This window comes from Macrotis lagotis, chromosome 2 (assembly GCF_037893015.1).
Source record: "Macrotis lagotis isolate mMagLag1 chromosome 2, bilby.v1.9.chrom.fasta, whole genome shotgun sequence".
NCBI classification, from domain to species: Eukaryota; Metazoa; Chordata; class Mammalia; order Peramelemorphia; family Peramelidae; genus Macrotis; species Macrotis lagotis.
The window spans coordinates 227,258,251-227,277,528 of NC_133659.1; the positions used below are offsets into that span (position 1 = coordinate 227,258,251).

Here is a 19,278-nt window from a genome sequence, read left to right on the forward strand (position 1 = left end):
TTGCTATTTCATGAACAAAACATTCAATTTCTCATCTCTAGGCTTCTGTACAATCTCTCTCTCTTACTCCTGGATTGCTAGCTTTCTTCTTCACTTCTTAGTGTCCCTAATTTCCCTAGTCTCAATCCAAATTCTGTCTTCTGTAGATCTTTCTTAATTCTTTCACATCTATTCTGTAAATACATTCTATATTATTTACATATTTTCTCATTTACATGTTGTGCCATCCTCCACCACAATTATAATGTATGCTTATTGAGGGAAGAAATGTTTAGGAATAAACACCTTTCTTTTATAAGAGAAAAAACATTGGGAGGGAAACTCAGGTTTCTTGGCCATCGTTTTGATAAGAGAAAGACTCTGATGAGAAAGAAACTCTGGCTCAGATTTCTTGTCACTACTATGATAAGAGAACATTGCCCTAGTCTTTATTTTGAGCTTCCAGACATTGTTCTTAGAAGATAGTCACATTGACTGTAAAATCAGGGTTGGGAAACAAGTCACACTTCCATTTTTGAACAGCTGACAGGTGTCTTTATCTTCTTCCCCTTTCTGTTACTTTGTTTCCAGACATGTATACCTTTATCTTTTTCTCTAGTATTCTGTAAAATTTCATTTTTCTATGCTGCTTCTGTTTTCACATTCTATATAAGGTTGTTGGAGCTGATGCTCTTGGTTCACCGATTTGTATAAGATTAATTGAGTCTAAAATCTGAACTAAATAAAACTACAGTTAACTTATCTTTGTGTTGTTAATTTGGTTATTGACAGCAGTGCCTAATCAATGAACCCTCAGAAGATTTTATCTCACTGTGTATCCCCAGCACTTAGCACTATGAGCCAGTCAGTCAAGTGTCATTTATTAAATTCCTACCACGTGCCAGTGTTCTTGAGCGTGAGGGGGGGGCGGAGACAAAATGCAAATGTCTATGTATATAAAAGCTCTACAAAGGATAAGCTAGAAATATTCAACAAAGGAAAGGGACCAGCATTAAGAGAAATCTGGAAAGGCTTCCTATTGAAGATGAAATTTTATCTGGGACTTGAAGGAAACTAGAGAAGCTAGGAAATAAGGATAAAAGAGCATTACTTGCATAGGGGATAACTAGTGGAAAAAATGCCTGGAGGCAAGGAAGAGTATCTTGTTCAAGGAATAGCAAGGAGGTCAGTGTCAATGGATCATTAATAAATGCTTTTTGATGAACTAGTAGTTATAAGTAAGCTCTAGCATGTTATTAGGGCCATGTGATTATAAAAGGCATCATCGAGGCCATGTGCAAAGTACAACAGATGGCCTCACTTTTGTACTAGTATCCTCGAAATATTAAAAGAACCAGAACACACTCCCTAAGCATAGGTATCAGATGATTAATTTAATATTTGTGAAAATACATGGACAAGATTCATACAGCATAAGAAGTTCTAGCACTTACAAAGAAGTACTCATATTAATAAAATCATAGATCCATCAAGGTATATATGGAAAACATAATTTGGAAATTAAATATGTAACCACTGTTTTAAGAAAAAATCCATAAAATTTATTCATGTATTTAAGAAACAAATATATGTTATTTTATGATAATTTATAATATTATATCTACTCTATCTCTGTCCTCACCCCACTTAGTGTCAGCAACTGACTTTTTAAAAACTTTGGTGGTGGTGTTGCTATTTTCATGGGTTGCTAAGGAAAAAGTTCTAATAACATTCCCTCTAGGTTCCAAATTGAAAAGTCTCTGAAAGTTCTGTGGCAGTTAGTACTTTCTAAGCTAAAGGAAAAGGTGAAAAAGCAGAGAAAAGGAGAGAGAGAGAGAGGGGTGGGGGAGAGAACACAGACAAAGAACTCGTTATTTTCTAAACCTATTACAGAAAAGAGTCTGTCCATCAGATAATATACCCCTGCAATTTGCTTGATCAAGTTGCCAGGACTGGTGAGTGCCTTTTTAATGTGATTACAAGGGCAGGGGGGACAATGATGAGGTGGTGGAGCTAATGGAACAATTAGGAGAAAGGATTGATGTTGGGAATCTAGGACCCAGGAGCCCTAGGATGGTTCTGGCCCCTGCAGTGTGAAAGATGGAAGAGGACTTAGTCCAATTCCTCATTTCACAGATAAGAAAATCAAAACCTCAAAGGAGGAGGGCCCTTCTTTGTGAAATCTTAAGGTTCCTTTCCCCAGATGCAGTTCAAAAGAATGCGTTTTTCTTTTTCAGATGATCCAATGCTTTTGTGCATTTGTGCATATGGATTCTGGCTACCCTCAGAAATCCACCCTTATGGTAACCCATTTTTCATGCACTGAAGAAGTCTGAAAGTTTTTCTTCCACTAATTACTTGAAGTCATATCTTAATCTGATTTTAATGCTACTTGGGGTCCACCTAATCCAGCAGATTATCAAAAACGAGAGTTCCCAGTCTCAGCCAGAGATAGTGTTGGAGGAGTTTTATAGTCACAATTAAATCACAATTAAAAAAAGACTACTTTTCTTGATATGACTTAATAATATTTCTCAATTTTCTAGGATCTTATTAAGTGAAGGTTATTACTAACTCCTTATCAATGAACTAGCTACTAAAGTATTGTAGCAGACATGCACCAATAAGAAAAAAGTGAAGTCTTTTATGAAGATAGCTAATTCCATAATGTCATAGGTCTAAGGAGTCTTCACAAAAAAGGAGGGGAAAAGCTACAGTGGAATAGAAAAAGTTTGCCGTTATCAATCAAGGGGTAGCAATTAGGAAAGTTGAGTGTGTTGCTGACAGAATAATAAAGTACCTCTGAATCAACAGAACTGTACAGAATCATGTTGAAAAATGACTGTGATGGTAGTGATGAGCAGGCATTGAAATATTGAAATGACTCCTGGGATCCATGAGTGTGCTTTAAGTCTCAGCTAAAGCCCCAGCTTCTGCTTTTCTTGGCTTCCTTAGTCAGAGTAGCTTCCTTTTGAAACTACCAACAATTTATTCTGTATATACAAATATTATATATATATTTAATTTGTACATAATTGTCTTCTCCATTAGACTGTGAGCTCCTTGACAATAGTGGCTATGTTTTGCTTGTCTTTATTTCCCCAGTTTTTAGCCCAGTTCTTGAATATGTAGTACTTAATGAGTGTTAGTTGACTAGCTGGTGATACAGAAATTTTTTTAAAAGTAGTTTATTTATGTTTATGTATTTATGTATTTTATTTATGTTTTATTTATTTGTTATGCAAAGATAATTTTCAGCATTCATTTTTGGTAAGATTTTGAGTTCCACGTATTTCTCCCTCCTTCCCTTCCCTCCCTCACTCCCCTTGATAGAGAGTAATCTAATATAGGCTATACATGATACAGAAATTTGACTGGTTAGTTGATGCTATATGTTCATAGGAACTAAGAAGTTCTAAGGCAGATTGGGTGGAACATGGAGCTTATTGGAAAGTCGAGACTATATTTGATATCTTGCTAACTGTTTTAGGAAACTGGACTCTCCTTTGTTTTTAATATTTCTTTTAACAAACCTAAACAATTTTAGTGATAATTATCTGAGGCTAGATTTGAATTCATGAAGATGTCTTCCTGATTGCAAACCCAGTGTTCTGTCCTTCACTATTCACTTGTGGTTCCAAGAAGCTGTAGCATGTGTAGCATCCTCACTCCAGTAAAACTATCTTGGCAGACAGGCTAAACCAGGTAACCCACAGGTCTTAAACCCATCAGTGAGTTAGGGGGATGCCAACCCCCAAGCATATGAAGACTTCTTCCATCAGAATCACCAGATGAGAAAGATTTGTTCCAATGATCATGAAGGCAGCTAAAGCAGGTTCTGTGGAGTGCTTAGAGATTGGTCTGACATCAAAGACACCAAGGTCATCTACTGCTTCCTGAGCCATACCAGTTGTCTTGACTTTTGTCTTACCACTGGACTTTGATGACTCTGAGAGTGAGGCTCAGGACTTAACTCTGGCTCACTTAAATCCAGTTCATGTGCAAGTCAAGACATCACCCAGTGATGACTTTGGTCCTCTTCAAAGGCTGAACAGCATTTCAAGTATTTGGTACCTTCTGTTACTTGCAGAAGCATGGGGTTTTGAGAGACATAAAATAGATTCTGACATTTCCAAAGATACTTCTGGGTAGGAGCAAACAATCCATAGAGAGTATCATGAATCAAAGCCTCTACAACTTAAATGGTAAAAGCTTTCCTTCCTTCCTTTTCTTAGAAACATAATCCATAGGCTATGTTTTGGGGGCTTATTCAAAATGTTTGAAGGAGGGTGGCTAGGTGGCGTAGTGGATAAAGCACCGGCCCTGGAGTCAGGAGTACCTGGGTTCAAATCCAGTCTCAGACACTTAATAATTACCTAGCTGTGTGGCCTTGGGCAAGCCACTTAACCCCGTTTGCTTTACAAAAAAACCAAAAAATCAAAAACAAAATGTTTGAGGGAGGGAGGGAGGAGTTGAAGGGGTTCATCTAGGGTACCAGCATTTGAACTTCACTAGCAGGTGGCAAGAAATTGTAGCACCCCAGCCAAAATAAACCCTGAAATCATTAAGACAAGTGTGAACTTAATAATGCATTATATAATAGTGTTTGAGGAATGAATGGGCAACATTGCAAGCTGGTGCACAGTAATACTTATGTACTGTCACCAAGGAATTTTAATTTTGTTGTTACCCATAAACTGTTACAAAGGCTCCATAGCTAGAATATTCCATGATGCTTCAAGGTTATAAAGTTCTTGGATAGCATGCAGGGGGCTGTTACTCCCTTGTTGTCTAACTCCTACCCTTATGTGGCTAGAACCCCTCAATTTCTCCCTTCGTGACACTTCTCTAATCAACATACTTAGTTTTGGCCCAATAGTCTAGTCTTCTCTTCCTCAGGGGATAACCCCTGAGGGGTTAGGGTATCTCTCCTACCATCAATTTGAGCCCCTCTTCTAAGTGTGCTCCCCTTCCCTTCATGGTTGACTAAGCTGCCCTCTCCTCAGCCCACAGACAGTAAGGGATTCAAAAAACTATTCAAAAGGAGATTAGAGAGGACCCTTTACTGGCACTGAGTGCTAGACTCTAGTTCACAGTCTTAAGGTGAGGAAGAATACTAGCACACCAGAGCACGTGACTGGAGGGGATCTGGGACCCCAGTCACAGTTCCAGGGTGAAAAAAAAGTGCTTGTGGTCACTCACAGACCAGAGCATAGAACAGGAAAGTTGTAAACACCTCATCTTGGATCATACCACCTTGAAAGAGCTGCACAAAACTCCTGAAGCTTAGGACCCCCTCCACCCTTGAAGCAGAACCCTACTTTAACAAAGAGTTAAAAGTCAAGAAATAAACTGAGAAAATGAGAAAACAACAGAGAAAAATTCTGACCTTAGAAACAAGGAAGATCAAAATACAAACTCAGAAAAAGATAACAGTCAAAATCATCAGTATTTATCTTCCCATCTCCTATTCCTGCCAGCTTCTCAAAAGAAGCAATTGTTTTTCTTTTTGCTTGAATTTATATCTTTAGCTCTTAGCATAGTGCCCAGTGCATAATAAATGTAATATATGAATAGGCAGTTTTAGAGAGAGAAATTCAAGCAAGTAATAGCCTTTGAAGAAATGTTCTATATTTCTGATAGAGAAATGCAGATTTAAATTACTTATTAGAGAAATGCAAATTAAAGCTTCTCTGAGGTACCACCTCACACCTCTCAGACTGGCCAATATGACCAGAAAGGATAATGATCATTGTTGGAAGGGTTGTGCAAAATCTGGGATACTATTACACTGTTGGTGGAGCTGTGAACTCATCCAACCTTTCTGGAGAGAAATTTGGAACTATGCCCAAAGGGCAACAAAAATGTGCATACCATTTGACCCAGCAATACCACTACTGGGTCTATACCCTGAAGAGATGATGAAAAAGGGTAAAAACATCACTTGTACAAAAATATTCATAGCAGCCCTGTTTGTGGTGGCAAAGAATTGGAAATCAAGTAAATGTCCTTCAACTGGGGAATGGCTTAGCAAACTGTGGTATATGTATGTCATAGAACACTATTGTTCTATTAGAAACCAGGAGGGATGGGAATTCAGGGAAGCCTGGAGGGATTTGCATGAGCTGATGCTGAGTGAGATGAGCAGAACCAGAAAAAAACTGTACACCCTAACAGCAACATGGGGGCGATGATCAACCTTGATGGACTCGCTCATTCCATCAGTGCAACAATCAGGGACAATTTGGGGCTGTCTGCAATGGCGAATACCATCTGTATCCAGAGAAGCAACTATGGAGTTTGAACAAAGACCAAGGATTATTACCTTAAATTTAGGGGAAAAAAACCTGATATCTTATTGTCTGCTCCTACTATCTCTTATACTTTACCTTTCTTCCTTAAGGATATGATTTCTCTCTCATCACACTCAATTTGGAACAATGTATACCATGGAAACAATGTAAAGACTAACAAATTGCCTTCTGTGGGGGGTGGGGGGGAGGGAAGTAAGATTAGGGGAAAAAATTGTAAAACTCAAAATAAATAAAATCTTTAATAAAAAGAAATTCAGATTTAGACAATTCTGAGGCATGATCAGATTAGTTAAAATGACAAAAAAGGAAAGGGACAAATTCAAGAGAAGTTATGGGAAAACATGTTTTTTAATAAACATCTGGAGCTATGAACTGATTTAATTGCTCTGTAAAGCAATTTAAAACTAGGCCCCAAACTGTGTCCATACCTTTGAACAAGTAATATTACTGTATGTCAGTATCTTCAGTCACATTCATGTCCTACCACTTCCAAAAAGAAATACAGACTCAAAAATGACATTTCTATTTTTACTTTTTCATACAGGAAAATGAGCTTCAAATGAATAAAAAAGTTCAAATGAAATCACTGATTCAGAGAGAATCAAAAATCAATAAGTAGCTTCTGTGCTGTTTGCTAGAATCCTTGGTCCATTGATTATTTCAGGAAGAACTTAATAAAAGCAAATCAAGATGGCAATGCAAAACCCTCCCACTGACCCAAGGGTGATGCATTTGGAAGCTTATAGTACTCTATCCTTAAGATTCAAAACAGACAAGTGGTTCAAGATGCTGGGGACTGAGGAGTATTTGAATTTGCTGATAGAATTCTTTGAAAAACTAGACCCATTAGTCTTGGTGTTCACCATCAATCAAACAGGACTGATCGTTCCCTATCTTGGCTTTCCATCTGCCCTCAAGAGCAAAGGGATTTATTTTGTAAAGAAAAGTCATGACACTGTCCACAAGCTAAACTACCAGACGCTCCTTCTCTATGGAGATATAAGTCATACACCTGTGGAACAACTTATTGCTATAGTAGAAGAGGTAAGTCCTTTCAAATGAGTAACAGTAGAAAGTTTTAAGAATCCATTCTTTAATCAATCAATATTTGCCTGTCACTTAATAGTTGGTTTTCTGGTAAATTTGAAGGCAAAATCACCACCAAACCCACTTTTTGTTCTCTTTCAATACCTTTATCTATTCCTTGACAAGATTATAGACTTGACATCATATTCCTTTCTCCTCTTCCCTTTGTATTCCACTTTCTGGGTTGTTCAAGGGTTGTTTAGACATGATAACTATTATTATTGTCATTATAAACATTATGAAAATTAAATATTCTGAGTTAGGACAGTGACATCCCCAAAGCTAACAAAATACATCTTGTCACTGCATAACTTTGACTATGGAGCCTACACTGTTTTTGCATGGGCCTAAATCTCAAAGTGTTATTTTCCTCCTCAAATTTCCCTAGAACATTTTGTCTGCATCTCTCCTTTACTCTTATTATATCTTATCCATTACCTACTTATTACATAATACTCTCATAGCCATATTGTCTTTTATGAGAATGTCCTCTCCTTGATAATTGGGAATGTGTAACTTTAAAAATCATTGTATCTTTCAATGCCTTGCAAGTGGTTCCTGCAGAAGCACTTAGTAAAGGTTTTCCTGAATTGGATTTTCACTTTCATGGTATTATTCTGGTGACCAACCACTGAAGTTGAGGCATTGGCATCTCTGAACAGACCAACCAGTTATTTTCATCAAGGAACTATCCTGATCTGCTTCCTTCAATGGATGGGCAGCATTTCCCACAGAATTCTATTTAGTTAAGAAATAGAAACCCAGCTATTTTAGCCAAGTTAGTGATTATGTAGGAAATTTCCATCTCATTTAGCTGATCTCATTTCCCTGAATTGGTGTAGGCAGAAAATGAAAATTTAAAAATGTGTCTTTCCAGATTATTTATTCTCTGTTCACTGAAAGAGAAAACCTGAGTGGCTGGCCCCAAGTGGTCTCAGAAGATATAGTCCGACAAGCTCATAGACTGAAGAATGAAATGTTTGTGATGGGAGGAAAAATCAAAGGAAAAACTTTGCTTCCCATTCCAGAGCACCTGGAGAGTTTGGATGGTTCCGTAGAATCTATGGAAAGGTAAGACCAGGTTTAGTTGAGATCTGATTTATTTATTTTAGACTAAAGACCTGAAGAAAATAATTATATTCCCTCAAGCTGTGGGTGAGGCAGTGTGGTACAATGGATAGAAAGCTGGACTTGCAGTGAGGAAGATCTGAGTTCAAATTTATGAGCTGTGTGACCCTTGGCAAGTTCACTTTAGCTGTTTAAAGCCTCAATTTCCCATTTACAGTTGCACTAGATGATCCCTAAGACACCTTCTACCTCTAAATCTGTAATGCTTTGATCAATTTTTTTCTCCAATATATTTGCTTTTAGTTTTGAAGCTGACTAAAGATAGAAGGGGGAAGTCTGATACATTCCTGAGCTTGTAGTCAACCTGGGTTCCTAAATCTCTTAATAAAATTTAAATTAGAAAACTCCTAGTCTCCACAGTTTACATAACCCCATTCTCTCTTCCTGATCTAAGCATAGATTTTGTAAATGAAACACACACACTGTAAAGGGACATTATGAACTTAGTTCTATTTTATGGAGTGCTGATAAATTTTTAACAACCAGTTCTCACACAGGAAAAACAACTATATATGATATACTTTTAAGTTTAATCTATATTATTATTAGCATTTTCTCCAATACTCTCTGGTTTAGATAATCAATAAAGCAGTAACTTAAGCCCTGATTTGTAGCATTTGTGCTTCTAAGCTATAAATACACTGAAAAATTAAGCAATTTAAGAGATATTTCAAGGATGATTATACATGTATAGCCTATATCAGATTATTCACTGTTACAGGGAGGGGAGAGGGATGCAGAAAAATGTGGAACTCAAAAGCTTACAAAAAGAGGAATGTTGAAAACTGTCTTTTGCATTTAATTGAAAAAAATAATATTCAAAAAAGTCAATTGGGCTTGAGAACTAATTTAAAAGAACTGAATTGAATTGACCTAAAGATTGGTTGTCATGCTGAAAAAATTTTTTTTTAATTCTTAAGTTGATTAATGTGAAGTTCTACTGCTAATAAAGTGGATCTATTTTATATTTATTAATATATTCATTGATTTAAACTATTCAGAACATTACACCTTACAACTTCCACATTTCCTAGTAATTTGCTAGAAGCAAAGGCTTGTTGATATCTCCATTCACTTCCATTTCAGTTTGATTCAATAAGCATTGATTAAATGCATACTATATGATTTTGATTTAGGTATTCAAACAAAACTTAAATGGTCCCTACCTTTAGGGGGGAGGGGGGAATACAGTATGTGTACTACTAAATAAATAAATTTGTATTGAGACTTTGTGGGTCCTAGAATGTGTCAGATATGAGACTTGAAGTCAGATGTTCCTCCCTCTAAGGCTGACTCACATGGTTACCCAGAAGCCTAGCAAGTATTACCTGCTTTAAGCATTTTTTTTTTATCAAATTGACTGGAAGTGAGAGAGGATGTGCCTTTTAGGGAAAAGTTATTTCAACAGTCCCCAAAAGGAGCAAGGAAAACAGGACCAAGTCTTCCCTGAGGATAGCTGAACACATGTGATGACTTTATCAGGTGAGTAACTTTATAATACAACTGTCTCTGGCTTTCAGACTCCCACCAGCACTGGACAACGCATTATTGCATGCTATCGAAACCATAATCATAGACTGGTCTCACCAAATCAGGGATGTTTTGAGTAAAGACTCAGCTCAACCTCTACTAGATGGATTGAACCCCTTGCCTCATGTAGAATTTGAGTTTTGGACTACCAGACTGATGAATCTAAAGTATATTCATGAGCAGGTATGGTGTGGTATCTTCTTGCTGTGATGAAGACTCACAGCAAGACTCTAAATTATATTTGTCAGTTATTTTTTCCTTCCCAAGAAGAAAAGCCTTGGGAATCTAATACTAGAGAGTGGGGGCACATACTTCCTTTGTTGAACAAAGTCATAATTGATCATTTTTGCCCTTGGGGAAAACAACACAAAGTAGGCCTGCAATTCAGGTGAGGAGATAAAGAGGGGTGGTAGAGACCCAGGTCTCTGGAAGACTGCTAGAAGTCCTATAGAATAGAAATTGCTGTCTGGTGCCTTCTTTTAACTAATCCTTAATTAGGTATTAAGCTCAATTATTTCTATGCTGCTGAAGGACTGAAAGTGCAAATGATGTAGAGAATTATGAATGTAGCAGAAACAAAATTGGTAAGCTTTTAATGCTGTTAAAATCTTGTGAATTGTGGAAGGCTATTTGCTCCTGAGAGGTAAACTGACCCCGGTTGATTGTATCCTGTCTCCCCTTGACCCTGTTCTTTTTATCTTGTCTCCCATTTTCCCCTTCACCTAACTTTGGCTGGAGATGCTGGCATGATAGGAAATGACATGTTGAACTTGGGGGTCAAGCACCTTGGGACAGGAAGGACCAATACATAGTTTGCCATTGGAAGCTACCTGGCCCAAGGTGTAAGATCACTCCCCAAGTGCCCTTGCCCACAGAAGGGTTTTTAGAAGCTCCTGACCTTCTGGGCTCTCTCTCATCTATTCTTAGTGGTTACTGCTTTTCAGGAATTTTAACCTATATATTTGTAATAATTTGCTATAATAAATCCTGAGCAGTTTTAACATCCCAGAGCGCTTGAATTCCTTCATCTTTTCAGTGGCCCTTGATTTCTCCTTTACCCCAAATTCTGTCTTAAATTGGTGTCCCCAAAAATCCCAGCAGCAAAACCACATTCTCTGTATGCCCATGCTCCGAAACAAAACCCCATTTGCCCTACCCTACCTACTGTTCTAATGTTAAAATGTTCATGTGTTGTTATATTTTCCTCCTTAGCTGAGCAGGCCTAAAGTGAATAAAATAGTGGAAATTTTGAAGGAGGCAAAGAGTTGCTACTGGCCTGCACTGGAGAATGTTTGTTCAGATGTCAATGAAGGTAATCTCAGAATTCATCCATTTCAAGGGTCTATCAAATATATATATATATACTCCAACTCAAATTTCAGAATCCTTTCTGAAAGGATTTTAGGACTGTGAAAACTTGGAATCACCTCCTTCTAGAACTAAAATTAAAATGTTTACCTCCCTAGAGAGGAGGGGTCGAGGATAGTTGTGAGCTATGGCAACAGAAGGTGCAGTCATTCTAGGAAAGGTCTCAGTCTGACCTTCGCCCCAGGACAAATTGTAATGAGGTGAAGATGTGTTCAAGGGGGAGATGCCATAGAAAATGAGCTCTGAATGGTAGCAGAGACCAGTAGAGAACCTTGAGAAAAGGGTTCAGGGTTGGTGAGGAAACATACTTGGTCCTCCCCTTCTCTTTCTCATGCTGGTACCCTCAGGAACTGCCCCATTCACTCCTAGCTAATAATTATAGTTTTGCCTTTAGCAGATAACCCCCTGGAACCCTGGGTTTTTCTCTGGTCTGTTTGCTTGCTCTCTTTTATGGAGAAGATAGATATTTCTATCTATAGATTCATTACTATATCTGATTGTTAGAAATAGATATCTATATATATGTTTGCCTTCAATTAATGCTAGTTAAATGACTAACATGGAAATGTTTTACATGATTTTGCATATGTATAACCTATATCTGCTTGCTGTCTCAGGGTGGGGGAAGGAAGGAAGGAGGGATAGAATTTGGAATTCAAACTTAGAAAAAATACATATTGAAAAATTATTTCAACTTGTAATAGGCGGAAAATTATATATATGTGTGCATAAATGTATTCATATATATATGTGTGTGTATATATATATATATATATATAGTATATGTAATTTAAAAAATGCTTGTTGTACACAGGACTGAAGGAAGCTTCAGATGTTGAACTCTACCTAAAACCCCTACGTATTTCATTGGATGAAATGGAACAGGCTGACTACTCTTCGGTATTCTTTGAAAATGAAATAATAACAGGGATAGATGGCAACTTCTGTTTGGGTGTTCCATGTAGGTCAAGGGGAGGGGTTATGCATATACCAGAAGTTTGCTCAATTTAATGAGGCATTGGGATTAAAAATTAAAAAGTCAATAGCTTCCAAGAGAGGAAAACTATTTGCTGTTTCTTATTTCTTAGTGGATTTAATGGGTACATTGATTGTTACTTTGCAGCTGTCTCCCTATATTTGCAAGGTGTTTTTTACCATCTGCTTCATATGGTCCAATTCTGAATACTACAACACCCCATCGAGGATCATAGTCATTTTGCAGGAGATTTTCAACCAGTTCATTGAAATGGTAATTTCCAAGATCCATCAGACATTATTCTTGTAAATGCAATATTCCTGTAAAGGTCCCTAAGTCCCTGCCTCATTTCCCTTTTCCTCAAACTATCCTCAGCAATTCAAAAGGATCTTTCTGAAGGTTTTAGGGATTTGACTTAGGCAATAATCATTTCTCTCAGTCTCTAGGGATGTGTCTCTCTCTTTAATGGACTTGCCCCTATCCTACTCTACCCTACTTTCCATTGTTCTTTCTAGAGTTGCTTTTTTTTTTTTATTAACAAAGTACCCTTCCTATTTAGACCAGTACCATCCCAACCAACCCCCACATTTCTTTTGTGTATTTTGTATTTGAATTGCTCTGCACGTTTCCCTAAGTAGAATGAAAGTTCATTAAGATCAGGAACTGTTAAATTTTCTTCGTAACCTTAGTACTAGGCACAATACCTGCCTTGTAGTAGGCTCTTAAAAAAACATGTGTGCTTATTGAGTTGAGTTGAATGTGGAGGAAACTTTAAAGAAATTGCTCAGTGACCTAGAGTTACTAAGATGTGAACCTGTTCTACAGAAATTATCCAACTGTAACCTGGACCAATTTGCTTCTACATTTGAATCCCCTTTTTTCTTTCTTTCTTTCATTTTCTTTTTTATATTCCGAATTTTGGATTACCTTTTTTTCTTCCTTAGAATGAAGCCAAACACCTTCCAATGCTTCAAATTTCACTTGAAGGTTCATAAACTTTTTAGATATTGTTATAAAATCCAAATCACCAGGAAAATATCATCCACATCCAGAGAAAGAGCTCTGGAGTCTGAATGCAGGTCATAGCATACTATTTTCTTTTTTTTCTAATATTTTGTTTTTCCAATTACATGCTATGGTAGTTTTTCATCCATTTGTAAATTTATAAGTAACACATTTTTCTCCCACTCTCCCTTCCCTGACCCCCTCCCTATGGCAGAGAACAGTCTGATAAAAGTTGTACATAAACATTTTGTTTAACATATTTAACATATTAGTCATTTTATGTAAAAAGAATTAGGACTAAGGGGAAAGAAAGAAAACCATGATATAGAATGGAAAATCACAAAAGAAGTTTTTAAAAAGTGAACATAGTATGGCTTTAAGATTCTGTGGGTATTTTTTGTTCTGGATATGGATGGCATTGATTATAGCATTGTCTCTCAGGGTTGTCCTTGATCTCTGAACTGCTAAGAGGGGCTGTATGCATCCTAGTTGATCAACTCACAATAATGTTGTTAATATATACAATGTTCTCTTGACTCTACTTCCTTCACTTAGCATCAGTTTATGTAATTCTTTCCATACTTTTCTGAAGTCCAACCACTCATGATTTCTTATAGAATAGTTCTCCATAACATTCATATACCATAGCTTGTTCAGCCATTTCCCCAGATTGATGGGCATCCCCTTAATTTCCAATTCAAAGAATACTATTTTCACTATTTAAAATTTGTTGTATTTTTTTTTGTTCTCATGTTTTTTTCCCCTTTCATTCTGAGTCTTCTTTCACATCACTAATATGGAAATATGTTTAACATAGTTGTTATATGTATAACCTATATCAGAGTACTCAATGTCAAGGGAAGGGGAAAGGGAAGGGAGAGAGGGAGAAAAATGTAGAACTCAAAATCTTAGAAAAAGTGAATGTAGAAAACTCCATATGTAATTGGAAAAAATAAAAATAAAATAAAAATAAAAGCAAACAAAAAAGACTCACATAAAGTCATCAAAAAGAGACAGAGGGAGAGTACTGCTGAAGAATTTGACAATCTGTGGGAGGATGCCTATCTCAAAGATCATTCCAATACAATACATTTGCCACAACCTATACATTGCAGAGGTTGGTGATGGATTGTGATAAGCAGAAAGTACCGTAACTTAATGGAAAGGACCAGAACTTATATATAATTTATTGGTTTATTGTTTATTCCCAAATATCTATCATTCTTATTTGCCAGAAGGATCAACCTAAGCAATTTTCTCCAGGGAATTGTGAGTCCCTCCCCCAAATAATTCCTTATAACTAATCAGAAGTGCTGACCAATAGAATTGCAATGAAGTTGTAGACAAGGAAAGAGGAGAACAAGAGAATAGATAAACATGGTAAAATAATGTCATTGTGTAAGTGGCTTGTAAGGTTATTAGAATCTCTTTTTTCCTAGACACGAAATTATCTGAGCCCTGAAGATGTGCTGAAGGGATTACAAGGTGAAATAGAAGAAGTGTTGGTTGGAATCTCAGAATCGGTGAATATTTTAAAGGAGATCTACCAGACCTATGATTATTGCTGTGCTAATATGCCTCGTTTCTTTAAGGTACTTGCCAATTAGGAGAGCAGTTATGTCCATGTTTACATGGCCCCTCATGATTTCAGTGTTTGAAGTTGACATCAGTTTTTTCTTCTGTCTTTTAGAATGGCAAAGAACCAGTTCTGTGGGAATTCCCATCCACTCTTGCATTTTCCAGAATGAATTTATTTTTCAACAGAGTCCAGACAGTAGAGGTAAAAGTAAAACTTGGCTTACTCTAGCTAAGCCTTCCTTTAGCACCACTGATTTCAATTTGGTCTTTTTCTGCACCCTTAAAGTCCTTTGCATCTTTTACAATTCTGTCCCCAACATCTTTAGGATGTTTTAACTTAGAAACTTAGGAGGCCATCATGTCCTTTCACAGAAGAAAGCCCCGCTTTGCATGGTGGTAAGAAAAAAGGTGAAAAGGTGGTTCCTAACTACCACAAACTTATGCTTTATAAGATTGGGAAAAGAATAGAAAGAACTCTGAATTGGAGTCAGAAACTCTGGGTCCAAATGTCTAAAAACTGTGTTACCATGAACAAGTTGAAGCCAAGTCAGGTAAAGTGACTTTGTAAATGGTAAGAACTAGAATTTGAAGACAGGATCCATACTATGCTGTGTTCTCACATAAATCTCTATCTTCCACTTTTTAGTTCCTGTGAACCCTAAAAGTATAAAAGCCTTGAAATATAGGGTTAAAACAAAATGACAAAAATATATGTTAGACGTTTAAAATTTTTTTTCTCTAAGATCTATCTTACTTTTAACCTATAGGTGGTGGCCATTAACGGCAACGATCACACTCAAACTGGCAATGAGTGGAACTTTTATGCAAAAAAAACCAAGAATAGGGGCAGCTAGGTGGTGCAGTGGATGGAGCGCTAGTCCTAGAGTCAGGAGGACCTGAGTTCAAATGTGACCTCATACACTTAATAATTACCTAGGTATGTGACCTTGGGCAAGTCACTTAACCCCATTGCCTTGCAAAAAAGGACAAAAAACCAAGAATAGGGAATATTAACCTCTTTTGTGACCTGACCATAAAAGGTGCACAATATTAAGTTGTCCAAATGCTTGTCAAAGACTATTATCCTTATGCAATACTATCTGTTCTCTTGTCCCTTCTTAAAAGAACAAGTCTCCCTGTATCATGATCACTGTCCTCCTGAGTTTGTAATTAACATAGAGAAGAGATACCCAGGAGTCTTAATTTCTAACTTCTGATATGTGATGTCTGAATAATCTCTAAAAAAATCAATCTTTTTACCAGGAATATAGTTTTGAGAACCTTATTATATTTCAACATTCCCAAGTCCCCTTACTCCTATTCAATACTTTCCTGAGAATTCATTTTCTCAAAGACTCTTTGATATTTGACTGATAGCATCTTTGAAGCACTTAACATTTCTTTTTAATTGATATTTTATTTTTCTAATTACATGTTATGAAAGGTTTTCAACATTCAATTCTTGCATATTTATAAGTTACCTAATTTTCTTCCACCTTCCCTTCCCCCCACCAATGGCAAACAATCTAGTGAATGTTGTACATGTACATTTGTGTTTAACATATTTACATACTAGTCATTTTGTGCATCATGAATTTGGACTAAGGGGGAAAGAAAGAAAACTAAGGGATAGGAATGAAAAGCATAAGAGAATTTTTTTAAAAGGAACATAGTGTTCATTCAGATTCTCTGGGATTTTTTTTGTTTGTTTTTTGTCTGGATGTGGATTACTCTGTCCATAACAGGTCTCCCAGGGTTGGCCTAGCTCTCTGACCTGAGGAGCTGCATACATTCTAGTTGATCAGTTCACAATGTTATTGATAATGTGGACAATGTCCTCTTGTTTCTGCTCTCTCAGCATCAGTTCCTGTATTTTTTTTTATTTTTTATTTTTTTAGATTTTTTTTTTCAAGGCAGTGGGGTTAAGTGGCTTGCCCAAGGCCACACAGCTAGGTAGTTATTAAATGTCTGAGACCGGATTTGAACTCAGGTACTCCTGACTCCAAGGCCAGTGCTCTATCCACTGTGCCGCCTAGCCGCCCCAATTCCTGTATTTCTTTCCATACTTCTCTAGAGTTCAACCCAGATGGCATAGTGGGTAGGGCACTGATTTCAGAGTTAGGAGAACAGGAGTTTGAATACAGCCTCAGACACTTACTAGCTGTGTGATCTTGGGGAATTCACTTAAACCTGATTGCCTAGAATCCAGGACCTTCTGCAGTGGTCCTGATTTATATCTGGCCACTCAACTCAGATGATTCCAGAGGAGAAAGTGAGGCTGGTGACTTAGCACAGCACCTCCTCACTCAAATCCAATTAATGTGCTTGTTATGGCATCACCTCCCTTAAGATCATCATGTTGTTCTTTAAGAATGAGAGACAGGGGGGTGGCTAGGTGGCTCAGTGGATAGAACACCGGTCCTGGAGTCAGGAGTACCTGGGTTCAAATCCAACTTCAGACACTTAATCATTATGTAGCTGTGTGGCCTTGGGCAAGTCACTTGACCCCTATTGCCTTAAATAAATAAAAATTTTAAAAAAAGAATTAAGGTCCAACATTTTTATTATTAGAATCCAACATACATGGTTTTTTTTTTTTTTTTTTAGGTTCTTACAAGGCAAATGGGGTTAAGTGGCTTGCCCAAGGCCACACAGCTAGGTAATGATTAAGTGTCTGAGACCAGATTTGAACCCAGGTACTCCTGACTCCAGGGCCGGTGCTCTATCCACTGCGCCACCTAGCCACCCCCATTCATGGTTTCTTAGAGAACAATAGTACTCCATAACATTTATTTACCATAACTTGCTCAGCTGTTCCCCAATTGGTGGGCATCCCCTCAATTTCCAATTCTTTGCCACTACAAAAAGAGTTGCTACAAATATTTTTGAACATGTGGGGCTTTTCCCATTTTTTATGATTTCTTCTGTACATAGGCCTAGTATTGGTATTGTTGTCAAAGTGTATGATGAGTTTTATTGTTCTTTGGGTATAGTTCCATATTATTCTCCAGAATGGGTGGATTAGTTTCCAACTCTATATTAATGTCCCAATCCTTCCACAATCTCTCCAACATTGATTATTTTTCTTTTTTGTCATCTTAGCCAATCTGACCTGAGGTGGTACCTCATAGTTGTTTTAATTTGCATTTCTCTAATCAATAATGATTTGGAGCATTTTTATATGATTTTATATATATATATATATATATATATATATATATATATATATATATATATAGCTTTAATTTCTTCATTTGAAAACTACCTGTTCATATTCTTTGATCATTTATCAACTGGGGAATGACTGATAACCTTAAAATTTTGATTCAAATCCTTATATATTTTAGAAGTGAGCCATTTATCAAAACCTCTAACTATAAAAATTGCTTTCCAAGTTTTCTGTTTTCCTTCTGATCTTGGCAGCATTTTTAATTTAATATAGTTAAAATCATCTATTCTACATTTTATAATGTACTCTATTTCTTGTTCGGTCATAAATTTCTCCCCTTTCCATTTCTTAGTCTATAATTGGGCTATGGTACCACTCTTTATGTCTAAATCCTGTACACTATTTTGACTTTATTTTGTTATAGGGTGTGAGATGTGAGTCCATGCCTAGTTTTTGTCATACTATTTTTCAGTTTTCCCAACAATTTTTGTCGATTAGTGAGTTCTTATCTCAGAAGATAATATCTTTGGGTTTGTCAAATAATAGATTACTATAGTCATTTTCTTTTGTAATTTTATTTTTGTTTCTTTTGCACCAATCCTAATACATTGGTTCATTTGTCAATTTCTTTTTTATTTTCGTTTTTTTTTTAGGTTTTTGCAAGGCAAACGGGGTTAAGTGGCTTGCCCAAGGCCACACAGCTAGATAATAATTAAGTGTCTGAGGCTGGATTTGAACTCAGGGCCGGTGCTCTATCCACTGCACCACCTAGCTGCCCGAACCAGTCAGTTTTGATGACTGCTGCTTTATAGTACAGTTTTAGATTTGGTAGAATTAGGCCACCTTCCTTTGCATATTTTTTTATCAGTTCCCTTGATCTTTTGTTGCTCCAGATGAATTTTGTTACTATTTTTTTCTAGGTCTATAAAATAGTTATTTGGTAGTTTGATTAGTATAACACTGAATAAGTAATGTTATTTGGATAGAATTGTCATTTTTATTATAATTAGCTCAGCCTATCCATGATAAATTTAGGTTTTTCCAGTTGCTTAATTGCTTAATTGCTTCTTTTTGGTTGCTTGCATTATTTTCTTCTTTAGCTGAGAATTCTGGAATTTGGCTATGATAATCTTTGGGGATTTTAT

At 36.7% G+C, this 19,278-nt stretch overlaps 1 protein-coding gene across 1 annotated transcript in view; it reads left to right on the forward strand.

Annotated features, from left to right (window-relative positions):
• The first annotated feature begins 1,747 nt into the window (after positions 1 to 1,747).
• The window catches only part of DNAH17 (dynein axonemal heavy chain 17), a 167,789-nt gene continuing 150,258 nt past the window's right edge, over positions 1,748 to 19,278 (forward strand). Inside the window, exons 1-9 of the mRNA XM_074225035.1 lie at positions 1,748 to 1,934; positions 6,838 to 7,337; positions 8,257 to 8,450; positions 10,028 to 10,220; positions 11,250 to 11,349; positions 12,220 to 12,305; positions 12,529 to 12,654; positions 14,826 to 14,978; positions 15,077 to 15,166. Coding sequence (XP_074081136.1) covers positions 6,984 to 7,337; positions 8,257 to 8,450; positions 10,028 to 10,220; positions 11,250 to 11,349; positions 12,220 to 12,305; positions 12,529 to 12,654; positions 14,826 to 14,978; positions 15,077 to 15,166 — 1,296 coding nt within the window. The 5' untranslated portion in view covers positions 1,748 to 1,934; positions 6,838 to 6,983. The remainder of the gene's footprint in view (positions 1,935 to 6,837; positions 7,338 to 8,256; positions 8,451 to 10,027; positions 10,221 to 11,249; positions 11,350 to 12,219; positions 12,306 to 12,528; positions 12,655 to 14,825; positions 14,979 to 15,076; positions 15,167 to 19,278) is intronic.